Consider the following 14,245-nt stretch of genomic DNA (forward strand, 5'->3'; position numbering starts at 1 on the left):
AAGGTGATCTTGTTATGGTTTTGATTTGCATTTCTACTGAAATTATCAGTCCTGAGCATGTTTTCATTTGCCTGTTGGTCATCTGTATGTCTTCATTGGAAAGAAGTCTTCTCCTTCCATTTCTTGATTTTTAAAAACATATTGAATTGTATGTGCCATTTATATAGTTTGAATATTAACCCCTGTTGGTCATATATTTTCTCCAATTCCATAGTTTGTCTTTCATTCAGTCAATGGATTCTTTTGCTGTGCAAAAGCTTTTAAGTTTAATTAGGTCCAGTTTGTTTAATTTTGCTTTTATATCCTTTGTTTTAGAGGACATATCCAGAAAATATTCATATAATTTATGTTAAGGAATATACTGCCTATGTTCTCTTAAGATTTCAGGCCTTACACTTAGATATATACCTACCTTTCTGTTCATTGTTATATGGTGTGAGAAGATATTTTAATTTCATCTATTTATTTGTATCCTAACATTTTAAAATGACTGAATAAGTGGATAATGAGGGAATCATGAGAAATATCCATGCTAGTGTATTTTTAGTAATCCATAAGATTTAAAGGCTGATGGGTGTGGTTCAAATTCTAGTTTTCCACTTATTATTTATGAGTTCTGGAGGACTTTATTATGTGACCCTAACATCTCTGAACTTGAATTCACCTCCTATTCTTATGAGGATAGATTTTTACAAGAATAAATGTCAGTTATGTCTTTTTTTTTCACCCATGTCATTCATTATATTACTATTGCTGCAATTGTATTATTTTTCTCTATGTGATTGCTTAGAACATATCTCCAATAGCAATAATATATAAGAAACCTAATGACATCCAATGTAAGAATTCACACCCATCACCATATTCTATTAAGATTTACTGTAGTATACTTTGGACCACATACTTCATCATTTGTTTACTGTATATAAGTTTTGTCTCTTCAACTATGTTGTAACTTTTCAAGGACAGTGGGAATAACTCAAACATCTATAAAAATAGGAGAGATTGTGAAAACAACTCACATTTATATATATCACTTTATGATCAGCCAGGGCTTTCAGATACTTTATGTGATTTACTACTGAAAAATGCTTGTCAAGTGAATAAGTCGGGTACTATTTTTATTACTCTAATTTCAGATATGAATTAGCTGAGGGGCCTGGAGAAAATGCACATTTTTTTCATATGGTTTGAAACCTTAATTTATGTCTTCTGGCCCCAGATCCGAGTTCTTCCATATGTCGTGTATGTGCGTGTGTGTGTGTGTGTGTGAGCACTTAGTTCCTCAGCCATGTCTGGCTCTCTGTGGCCCCATGGAACATAGCCCACCAGGCTCCTCCGTTCCATGAGATCTCCCAGGCAACAACAGTGGAGTGGGTTGCCATATCAGGAGAGGAGCAAGTGAACCTGGCCTTGGATATGGCTCTCGTGGAAGGAAAGGCCAGAATTCAATAGAGTCATTTATTGATGGTCAAGATTTGGCTCAGATGGTAAAGAATCTGTCTGCAATGGCAGACACCCGGGTTCGATCCTTGGGTCAGAAAGATCCCCTGGAGAAGGGAATGTCTACCCATTCTAGTATTCTTGCCTGGAGAATTTCATGGACAGAGGAGCCTGGCAGGCTACAGTCCATGGGGTGGCAAAAAGAGTTAAACACGACTTGATTGAGTGACTAACAATTAGACTTGCAAGCTTTCAGAACTAAGATGGTTCTTTTCAAATGGACTGGGACTGATTTAGGTTTATTCATCTACCTCTCTGTGCTTTCCAGGTGGCTCGGCAGTAAAGAGTCCACCTGCCAATGCAGGAGACACAGGTTTGATCCCTGGGTTGGGAAGATCCCCTGGAGGAGGAAATGGCAACCCACTCCAGTATTTTTGCCTGGGAAATCTAACGGACAGAGGAGCCTGGTGGGTTACAGTCCATGGGGTTGCAAAGGAGTTAGACACAACTGAGCAAGCATGCACACACACATGTACCTACCTTTCTGGCAGGTGAAAAGAATGTAAACACATCTAATCTCTATTTTGGTCATTAGCCATCAAAAAGATAAATTAATTAAAAGGGTCTACTGTACATTGTGATACATGTTTTGTGAGTGAGTCTTGCATTTTTTTAAGTTTTAACTACAGTTGATGTACAATGTTATATTAGTTTTAAGTGAACACCACAGTGATTTTTGTAGATTATACCCAAGTTACAGTTTTTATAAAATGTTGGCAATATCCACCGTGCTGCACACCACATTCTTGTATCTTAGTTTTTACCTACTAGTCTGCACCTATTAATCCTCTGCCCCTATCTTGCCCCTCTACCGCTCTCCCCAGTAGTAACCACTACATTTTTTTCTCTGTGTCTATGAGTCTGTTTCTGTTTTTTTTTTTTTTTCCAGATTTCACATATAAGTAACATCATACATTATTTTATTTCTCTGACTTATTTCACTAAGCATAATACACTTCAGGTCAATCCATGTTGTTGAAAATGGCAAAATTTCATTCTTTTTATGGCTGAGTAATAATCCACTGTATATATGATATGTACCACGTCTTCTTTATCCATTAATCTGTTGATAAATACGTATGTTGCTCCCATGTCCTGGCTACTGTAAGTAATACTGCTATGAGTATGGGAGTACATATACCTTTTTGAATTTCTATTTTCATTTTCCTCAAAAATATACCCAGGACTGGATTGCTGAATTATATGGTAGTTCTGGTTTTAATTTTGTAAAATCACCCATTTGTTCTCCATCGTGGCTGCACCAATATACAATCCCACCAACATTGTATCAGCTTTCTTTCCCTTTTCTCTACTTCCTAGAGAACAGATTTATTCTTTTGGATAATCACCAGCGTAACAGGTGTGAGATGATATCTCATTGTGATTTTGATTTGCATTTCTCTGATAATTATTAATAACAAGTTTAAGCACCTTTCTACATTAGCCATCTGTATCTCTCCCTTGTAACTTTGAAAAACGTTTTTTCAGGTCTTCTGCCCATTTATTTGATCAGCTTTTTTTTTTTTTTTTTTTGAAGTGGAGTCACATGAGCTGTTTACATGCTTTGGTTATTAACCCCTTATCAGTCATATACTTTGCAAATATCATCTCCTATTCCATGGTTTGCCTTTCTGTTGTGTTGATGGTTCTTTGGGCAAAAGCTTTTAATTACAGCCATTTAATTTTTTTTTTTCTTCTGTTTCCCTTACAAGAGGAGAGAGGAGAAAAAGAAATTAAAAAAAAAAATTGCCAAGATTCATGGCTGGTTTTCCTAATGTCATCATTGTGTTTCTTCCTAGTCATATGGATTTGTTGTTCAGTCACTAACTCGTGTCTGACTCTGGACCCTGCAGCATGCCAGGCTTCCCTGTCCTTCACTATTTCCCCATGTTTGCTCAAACTTGTGTCCGTTGAGTCAGTGATGCCATCCAACCATCTCATCCTCTGCCACTCCCTTCTCCCCCTGCCTTCAATCTTTCCCAGTATCAGGGTCTTTTCAAATGAGTCAGCTCATTCAATCAGGTGGCCAAAATATTGGAGCTTCTGTATCAGTCCTTCCAATGAGTGTTCCGGATTGATTTCCTTCAGGATTGACTGGTTTGATCTCCTTGCAGTCCAAGGGACTCTCAAGAGTGTTCTCCAACACCACAGTTGAAAAGCATCAATTCTTCAGTGATCAGCTTTCTTTATAATCCAAGTCTCACATCCATACATGACTACTGTAAAAACCATCGCTTTGATTAGACAGACCTTTGTTGGCAAAGTGATGACTCTGTTTTTTAATATGCTATGTTTGTCATAGCTTTTCTTCCAAGGAGCAAGCATCTTTTAATTTCATGGCTGCAGTCACCAACTGCAGTGATTTTCGAGCCCCTCAAAAAGGTTTTCCATTATTTCCCCATCTGTTTGACATGATGTGATGGGACTGGATGCTATAATCTTAGTTTTCTGAATGTTGAGTTTTAAGCCACCATTTTCACTCTCCTCTTTCAGTTTCAACAAGAGGCTCTTTAGTTCTTCTTCACTTTCTGCCATAAGGGTTGTATTATCTGCATATTTGAGGTTATTGATATTTCTCTCGGCAATCTTGATACCAGCTTGTGCTTCATCCATCCTGGCATTTCACATGATGTATTCTGCATATGAAATAAGCCTTCATGTACTCCTTTCAGAATGGTAATTGTCAAACAAAATGAATTCCCTGGGGGCCTCAGGAAATAGGAGAAACCATTCAAGAACAGTGCATAATAGGTATTATATGCCCTGCTTCAGGTGCTTTAAACAGCCCCATGTGGCTGGGTAAAAAGCCAGATGATGTCAGATGATGGTGGACAAGGAGACACGTTCAAAGGTCATGATGCACAAGACGGGGCAAAATAGCTCAGCGTCAGATGGAGGTTCCATCTTTCCTGTAATCTACAAGTAGCAGAATTTGTAGAAAGAAACAAATGGAATACTAAAGCTATGGTTAAATTACTAACAAGTGAAACAAATGGCTGGGGAGACTGAGGTACCACCTGCGTTTTAAGACATTTGAGCAATCAACCCATGGAGCCTGTTGTGCCTTATGCCAGACCAGGGACCCCTGCAGAGGCACCCAGCACTGTAAAGGTACAGAGTGAAGGGAGACAGCCACTCCCAACTCTCACTGGGGATCAGTGTGCTGTGGGCTGAGAACACCAAGCCCCATGACACCTGGGACTCGTGCAGCTCTGAGGTTTGACCTGGGACATCCTATAGGGGTGGGTGCATTACCTGACACCCCTGGGTGAGGGGAAACCACTCAGTGTCCACTGGGACCCACTGTCCTGCTGCTTACTGGGTCTGTGGAGATGCGTCATACCTGGAATTGGGTGCATCACTGAGCAAGGGGAGAAGGTGGGCCATTGTTGCGTATCTCTAGCCCTTAGTCCCTCTCCTGTCACATGACACTGTTGTGTGCCCTGAGCAACAGACATGTTGTGCACAACTAGGTCAAGGTCCTAAAACTGACCCCCTCCCTTTCCAAAATGCTGGGAAGACACGTTCTGTTTCCCACTTGAACCACTGCTCAGCTGCCATCTTTGTTCCTCCCACTGGCCTGTGATAGAGGATGAGGTGGTTGGATGGCCTCATCAACTCAATGGACATGAGTCTGAGCAAAGTCTGAGAGATAGTGAAGAACAGGGAAGCCTGTGTGCTGCAAAGAGTCGGACACAGCTTAGCCACTGAACTACAACAGTGGCCTTCAGGACATCATAGCTCACACAGAAGCCCTCATTTCAGGCCAGGAATCCTTGAAAGATGCCTGAAAACCTCAGTATCTCTAATGAGAAGAACCGTCCTCCCTAACAGGATGGCCTTGGGCACCATCTCTGCCTCACAGAAGGTATCGCCCAGACAGCACTATATCTTCACATCAATGAGTCTGCTGCTGTGTCATCTTTATTTAGTCATTGGAGGATGTAGTGAAAGTGCTTCATGATCAAACCTCAGCCTAGAGGAATTCATGAATCAGTGGTTCGGATCATAAGAGCTCTTGCTGGAAGCACATTTTTACTATTTTGAGAATAATCTTGATCCAAATCTTCTCTTGCCTAGAGCTGTATTCCAATTATAAAATAAATATCAATCCAAAAAAATGCATGAGGCTTTTTGTGTGTGTTGGTATTAAACCTCAAAATTCTTTTATTCCACTTTCTTTTATTTTTATTATATTCCTGTTTATTTTTCCATCTTTTCTTTCTTGTCATCCTCCTTTCAAAATTTATTCTTAATATCTTTCGTAAACTCACCATCATCCTTGTGTGTTTATTCCCCTGTTGTTGTTTTCCTGAACTTACCACTATAATGAACATGTTTAAAATATATTTAGATAATAGTCACCTGATCTGGAAAGTCTTTCCTCTGATTTAACTACCACTTAAAAAAAAAAAAATTAAGATCCATTTTTATTCTTTCCAAACTAGTGGAAGCTTTATAAGCCATAAAGATGGACTGAAGGTGGATACTTTTTTCATAAGTACAATAGTTGTCCTATTTCAGACAAAGAAGTAAGACCTTTTATTTGGAAAGGCTCTTAGGGTAAACTTTCTTCACTGAAACTATTCATCTTCTGTTTTACCTAAACTGAAACTTTCAAACGTGTTCTTCTATTTTTTCTGTTGATGTATTATTTCCAAAAATGAACTAAAGGAAAATGGTATGTGAATATGAAATCATTTATTTTATATTATCTTGACTTCTGAGATTGTGAAGATAAGCTTCATCCCAAACATTTTATTTATTACAAAAATAAGCACCATAAAGAAAAAAGCAGCTTTGGCAAGGTATACAAAAATAATAGTCAAGGTGACATTAGAACACACTGAGTTTCACAAAAGTATAGAGCATGTTGTGACTACATTGTTGATTTGGTGATCATTTCAACTGTACACATAACCACACACCATATTTTAACAGAATCCTTGATGGGAGGTAGTATTTCATAGTCCTTAGCACCCCAATTTTGGTCTTAATAGAACTGGCCCAAGTCCTGGCTTGGCCACTGTAGTTTCATTCAAGTTATTCTATTAATACTTTTAAGTGGCAGATACATGGAGATTTACAGTCAAAGACTCTTGTAAAGACTGAAGGATCTTCTATACATAGAGTCTCTTAGTACCTGATACACAGTGAGCAATCAGCAAATGCTTGCTAATATTGTCGCCAGTCCATTAAGATGTACTTGATCAAAATGAGTGAAAATTGTACAAATCACACAAAAAAAGTATTTTGTTTTATTTTTTTTTATTTTTATTTTTTTTATTTTTTTATTTTTTAATTTATTTATTTATTTTGGTGGATTCATGTCAATCTATGCCAAAACCAATACAGAATTGTAAAGTATTTTGTTTTAATACAAAATCAATAGCCCTATTGCCATCTACACTTTGGACAAGTAAAAATGGCTAGGCATTTATGCTCAGATGAAGTGGTGCACTAAATTATGAAAGGCTTTGGATAAAATAAGATTGGAAATAGTAGGTGTTGTGTGTGACACAGGCTCTTATTTTAAAAACAGAAAAAAAGGTTTTAAAATGTGTGTCCATCAGGTCACTAGCAATGCCTTTCTTTTCAGTAGATGGGGAGAATCAGTTATTGGAGTATTTTTTATTGCCTATGATGCATCTGGCTGTGTTTACCAGCCACACAGAAGGAACTACCTCCTTTTTATGCTCTGAATACTTTCCTTTTCCACAGACATTCCCACTGGGCCTGGGAGATGGGCAGTTCTATGCATGGACAGATGGTTTGAGAAGAAAGGACTGGCATGACTATGGCAGCATGCAGAAAGAGGCTATGCGCTCAGGTATGGAGTTCAGTGTAAGCCAAGTGCTGCTTTGCTTTGTCACTTACAGCATCTCTCATTAGCCTTCCTTCTGAGCACAGGAAGGTAGGTTTCATGGCACCGTTGGTGGTCAATGATGGGCAGAACCAAAACAATTTCAAATTTCAGAAAGGAAAAAAAGAAGAATTGCATTTACAACAGGAGATGAACAAGAGGTCATTTGAGTTTTAGAAATCTGTCATGTTGTATACTTCTGCATGTTTTTCAATAATTGCTGAGGGTATCTTGAATTGCTCCACAAGTCTTAACCTGACACACACATATCTTGAGTGTGGTTCACTCATTGGGACCGTGGAGTATCTAACTGGCTAGGCCAAGGATGAAAGGAGGACCACAGTTCTAAACACTGGCAAGTGGATCAGAAGAGCCAGGGACCTGAGGTTGATGATATTTGGGCAAGCTAACAGGTGGTTCAGTGGAATTCAGTAGGTTCATCTACTCATAGCACAGTTCTAGTCTTGAGGTAGTGATAGAAGAAACATTTTACATCTTAGAAAAAGTAAAGGATAAAAGGAAGTCCTTCTATAAGGACTTAGGTTGTTGCCAACAAGAATTCAGAAGGGTGCAGAAGTGGTAACCCAGGGATAGTAACATGATAGAAGTCCATATTGTACTATTCAGAATAAGGAGCTCTGTTGCTTCGTTGTTGTTTGTTGGTCTTTTCTGTGTCATGATGAAGATATCACGGGAATAGAGAAGCTGTGGTTTGCTAAAAGCATCTGCCTAGCAGTGAAACTGTGCATCCCAGGTCAGATGATTAGCAGAACCCTGGGAAGCTTCAGGCTGAGATTCTTCTGGCCAACCTTCCTAATAACTCTTCAGCCAGGAAGACAAAGGTGAGGGCATTCACGTGGTTATGAGGCTCTTCAGGGCTGCAAATGTTCTTAGCTCTGGGTCAGGGGTGCCTGACCTAATGAGAGTCCTGCATTTTCGTCTTTCGGTCCTTTTCTCTTAGTAAGGCTGTCGCCTAACCCCTGCTTGCCCCCAAGAACGTTCCCTGTGTTCAGAGCATCAGCCTCTTCCAGATTGCATCATCCTTGCTTGGCCAAGACTCTATGCAGGGTCATGAAAGTGAGCTCTTTAGCAGTATTCTCACTTTGCTAGTTCTCTCATCTTCTCCCTCTGTTTGCTTGATCAGCCCTCCCTTCAGCAAGCCCTCTGTTCCTCTTTATAACCATTGGAGAGCTGTTCCCATAATTTAACAGAAAATTCATCATCATTATCATCATCATCTTAAAAGGTATTGAATAGATGTTTTGTGCTGGGTGCTTTACATACGTATTTTGTTTAAACTTCAGAGTGACTCTGATAAGTATTGCAATCTCCAATTCCTTAAAAGAGAAAAGGAAAGAAACAGAACTGAGGTCTTAAGAACTCATGAAATATTATCCAAAGTCAAATGGCTAGCCAGATGCAGAGCAAGATTAAGTCAGGTCTTCTTATGCTCCATTACACCCCACTATCAGACACCTAGTAATAAAATCTGGGCAAAATGAAGTCATGACAGGGCATGTATGAGAGATATAACTGGGCTCTTATTCTAGCTTTTTTGTGTAAGTGGCAAGTCAGTTTGTCTTTCTGATATTCTACTTTGCAGAATTGCTATTAGGACTATAGATTATATATTTATATTTAAATAATTGGCCTATTATTTATACATGTTATAAACTCCACCAATGATAACTGTAATTATCCATCTAAATTATTTTCACTTGATTTGGTGTGCCTGTCTGATGCTTGTGCCAACAAATTTTGGATACAAAAGGGAATATTTCATATTTATTTCTGTATAATACTAGCCTTTCTGCCTACTAGAAAACATACCTTTAATTTTTACATCCTTAGTTGGGGCAAGGGAAATTGACCTATAAAGAAAATTGGTACTATAACAAGTTTCCTAAAGTAGACATGTCTTGTGCAATTAAAAAGCTCTTAAATAGTAGTATGTGTATGAATCACTGGAGGATATATGAAAAGCACAATAGACTGTAAGTCATCATTTTTAAATATTGTAAAATATAAATAAAAGGAGTATGCACACACAGACATACATGCAGGTACAGTCAAAATCAACACCTCCGTCCTTAATAAATAGGCCAAGTAATAACGGTTATTACTGCTATTCTGTATCCTCGAAACCTTAAAATCCATGTTCCTGCTTACTTTCCTCTGTAATTTCTTACATCTAAGCTAATCCTGTTACATTCTGCCTGTGTTTGAACTTTAAAAATTGAATCATAGTGTATGATTTTCTTCTTTCATTCAGAATTGTTTCTGAGACCCATCCATCTGCATGTGTGCAATTCTAGTTGATTCACTGTTACTGCGGTTTAATTTTCTACAACAGTTTCCACTTTGTAAACATGTTGAGAGTTCTCCAGTTTTGGTTATGTATGATATTGCTCTAAGTATTCTTGCTCATGGTTATGGGATAGAGGCAATATTTTCTTAGGGTACATATTTAATAGTAGAATTTCATGTCCAAGGAATACACATTTCAGTTTTACTATGTAGTATATGACAAACTGTTTCCCAAAATTGATATATCTATTTTACTCCAGTAATGGATGGAATTCCCATTGCTCTGCATCCTGTCGACACTTAATGTTGCCTGATTTTTCATTTCTTCTCATCATGGTGAGGCACTCACTGTCACATGAATTTGCATTTTACTAATTTTAATGTAGTTGATCTCTTATTTATGCTTATGAACCATATATGCCTACTTTTGGGTGAAATTCCTATTCCTTTCTATTTCCAATTTTTAAATTTATTTTTCTTACTGATCCACAGAGTAATCTTATTTTGAATATCTTTTTCTGATTGTATACAGTGAAAATATCTTATCCCAAAATTGTAAAATTTTTAAATGTCTGTCTACATTGTTTAATGAATAGGAGTTCTTAATTTTATTGTTGTCAAATTTGCAAATCATTTTTAAAGGATAGTTTTAATTGATGTTCCATATTGTCTTTTTAAGCTTGAGAATTTTACCTTTTACATTTGGTCTGAAATGCAGCTCATCTTCATTTTTATATCATGTGAGGTAGGGACCCAATATTTATTTAGTTTTTGCCTAGTTAGCTATCCAGTCAACAACACCATTACCTAGAAAATGTATTTTTCTCCACATAGACCATAAGTGTTGACTCTGTTATTAAAAGATTCCATATTTGTGTGTTATCTTTCTGGTTTCTCAATTCTGTCCCATGAGTAAAAATCTTTAAACTAATAACTTAGTGTTTCAAGTATGAATCTGTTATGTCTGTTCAGCTGCTTAGTCGTGTCTGACACAGCCACCCGTGGTGTACACCAGGCTTCCCTGTCCATCACCACCTCCCAGAGCTTGCTCAGACCCATGTCCACTGAGTCAGTGATGCCGTACAACCATCTCATCCTCTATCATCCATTTTTCCTTCTGCCTTCACTCTTTCCCAGAATCACGGTCTTTTCTAAAGAGTAAGCTCTTTGCATCAGGTGGCCAAAGCTGAATACTATATCTTTATGGCAGTTGTTGAAATCTGATAAAGTTCATCCTGCTTTCTTTTGTTGAGAATGTGTTGCCATTCTCTTCCTTGAGAATGTGTTGCCATTCTTAACATAAAAATTTTCTTTAAAATTTTACTTTAAAATTTTATTCAGCTTCTCAGACTTTATGTACACATACATAGATATACACAAAATATTGGAAGTTTGCAATTGTATTAAGTATATTGATAAATTAAGGAGTAATTTGCAATTTTCAATGTTAAATTATTCATTCTGTGGTTTATATTTCTTGGTGCTTGTTTGTTATCTTTATGGGTGTGTTTATAATTTGCTTGTCAGGCATTTTCAGTGGCTTTCCTAGAAAATTAACATTATATGGGTGTTGAGCATGTTATTAATCTTATCAAGATTCTGAACTATTTGTTGCTGGTATAGAGAAAGCTTAATTATTTTTTAATATGGACTCATTTTAGAAAACTTTCTAAACTCTTCTATGGATTATAATCATTTACCCATAAGTTATTTTGGATTCTCAATGTAGATATTCATAATGTCTGTAGTAGTGACAGTGTGCAAAATGTTTTCCCATCCTGTACCTCATAATTTTAGTTATTTTTACTGTTTCCGCATTTGCCAGGACCTCAAGTGTCATGTTGTCTGATGGATATTGATAGCTAGTTTTGACTTATGATTCTGACAATAGCAAATTAGATACTTGTGTTAGGATTTTATCTACTTGATAAAAATGTACCATACCCTGTAAACTAAGTCATCTGGGTATGGCGTTCTGAGAGTTTTACTTTTTTACATCTTAATGAATGTTTATTTTAATCAAAATGTTTTGTTTGGTTGTATCTATTGGATTAAAATGCATTTTCTCCTTTGTTTTTAAGTATACTCTATCTATTGATATATTTTTTTATTTCTTCTTTTTAAATTTAAAAAATTTTTTTTTATTTTACTTTACAATACTATATTGGTTTTGCCATACATCAGCATGAATCTGCCACGAGTATACACATATTCCCCATCTTGAAACCCCCTCCCACCTCCCTCCCCATACCATCCCTCTGGGTCATCCCAGTGCACCAGCCCCAAGCATCTTGTATCATGCATCGAACCTGGACTGGCAATTTGTTTCATGTATGATATTATATATGTTTCAATGCCATTCTCCCAAATTATCCCAGTCTCTCCCTCTCCTACAGAGTCCAAAAGACTGTTCTATACATCTGTGTGTCTTTTGCTGTCTTGCATACAGGGTGATCATTACCATCTTTCTAAATTCCATATATATGTGTTAGTATACTGTGTTGGTGTTTTTCTTTCTGGCTTACTTCACTCTGTATAATAGGCTCCAGTTTCATCCACCTCATTAGAACTGATTCAAATGTATTCTTTTTAATGGCTGAGTAATACCCCATTGTGTATATGTACCACAGCTTTCTTATCCATTCGTCTGCTGATGGACATCTAGGTTGCTTCCATGCCCTGGCTATTATAGACAGTGCTGCACTGAACACTGGGGTACACATGTCTCTTTCAATTCTGGTTTCCTTCAAGTTTATGCCCAGCAGTGGGATTGCTGAGTCATAAGGCAGTTCTATTTCCAGTTTTTTAAGGAATCTCCACACTATTCTCCATAGTGGCTATACTAGTTTGCATTCCCACCAACAGTGTAAGAGGGTTCCCTTTTCTCCACATCCTCTCCAGCATTTATTGCTTATAGACTTTTGGATCGCAGCCATTCTGACTGTCTGCTGGTTTTTGATTGTGTTATTTGGTTTGTTTTTTATATTGAGTTGTTTGAGCTGTTTATATAGTTTTGAGATTAGTCCTTTGATAGTCATTTTATTGAAAAGTATTTCCTACCATTCTGATGGTTGTTTTTTCATTTTGTTCATGGTTTCCTTTGTTGTGCAAAAGCTTGTAAGTTTAATTATGTCCCATTTGTTTGTTTGTTTTTATTTTAATTTCTTTAGTCAATATTCAGCTTTATATTTAGGTATTCAATTCATTTTATTGAATAATAAATTCAATAAAATAATAATCAATTCATTTCAATAAAAATAATAAATAAATTTATTTTTGTGTATGATGTTAAAGTGTGTTCTTTCCATCTTTACCATGTAGCTATCTAGTTTTTCCAGCATCACTTATTAAGAGGCTCTCTTTTCTCCATTGTATATTCTTGCCTCCTTTCTCATAGGTTAGGTAGCCAGAGTTGCATGGGTTTATCTCTGGACTCTATCCTATTCTACAGATCTATATTCCTGTTTTTGTGCCATACTCTTTTGTTGACTATAGCTTTGTAGTGAAGTCTAAGTTCAAGGGGGCTGATTCCTCCAGCTCTTTTCTTCTTTCTCAAGATTGCTTTCATTATTTGGAGTCATTTGTGTTTCCATACAAATTGTGAAATTTTTTGTTATACTTCTGTGAAAAATGCCCTTGATAATTTGATAGTGATTGCAACTGAATCTGTAGATGGCTTGGGTTGAGGAAATGGAGAGTTCTTACATTAAAAATGAACATATATAAGGAGCAATTAAACAATTTCCAAACATTAGGTGTAACTTACAGTTATTTTTTGGTACATCTGTATCCTTACAGTTATAGTAAATTATAAGGATTTTTTTTTAATTTGTTAGAAGAATTCTGATTAATGTTTTTTAGAGTTTCTATTTCATAGTATTTGTTTTGGGAAGTAGCATTAACCAAACCAAATTATCTATAGAAGAATAGTGTCCAAAATACCATTTCGAGTTCAGGCAGGCTTCCCAAAGGAAGTAAACCAAATTTTCAAGAATAAAGTCATATCCTGATACCAGATACATTTGTGCTTTCATCAAATTAGTTTTTCTGAATTCTCTTTCTCATTATTTCCTATGATCAAAGTCATATTTTAGACATTATTTTTTGTGCTCATATATCTTATATATGATCCCATTATATTTTATTTAGTTTCATATCATTTTAGAATTTAGTGACATTAGATTTTATTTCCTAACAACTTAGCTATCCTTTTGAGTCTTATTATATCACAAAATTGATAAGCATGCTTTTTGAACCATCATTCAAATTATTATAACAATTGAATGAAATTAACTGAAATACAGACTGTTTTGAAATATGAGATAGTGTATAAATTGATGGGTCAATGGGTCAATATCAATTAAGCTTGGTATAATCATTATATTATTAGCAGCTAACAATATGCTACTAAAGAGGTATCCAGCTGACATCATTCCATGTATAAATTGAAAAAAATCTGACATATTTCTGATATAAAGACAGGCTCTGCCTATGGCATTTCTCTGAATGATGAATCTCATAACTTCTGCTGGATGTCCAGAAGAAAATTGAATTAGTGCAGGCAGCTGTTTC

At 36.5% G+C, this 14,245-nt stretch overlaps 1 protein-coding gene across 1 annotated transcript in view; it reads left to right on the top strand.

Moving 5' to 3' along the window:
- GALNTL6 (polypeptide N-acetylgalactosaminyltransferase like 6) overlaps positions 1 to 14,245 on the top strand; it is a 1,480,702-nt gene that overhangs the window by 489,668 nt on the left and 976,789 nt on the right. Inside the window, exon 2 of the mRNA XM_040229727.1 lies at positions 7,225 to 7,333. Coding sequence (XP_040085661.1) covers positions 7,225 to 7,333 — 109 coding nt within the window. The remainder of the gene's footprint in view (positions 1 to 7,224; positions 7,334 to 14,245) is intronic.

The sequence above is a fragment of the Oryx dammah genome, unplaced genomic scaffold, assembly GCF_014754425.2.
Source record: "Oryx dammah isolate SB20612 unplaced genomic scaffold, SCBI_Odam_1.1 HiC_scaffold_1, whole genome shotgun sequence".
Taxonomy (NCBI): Eukaryota; Metazoa; Chordata; class Mammalia; order Artiodactyla; family Bovidae; genus Oryx; species Oryx dammah.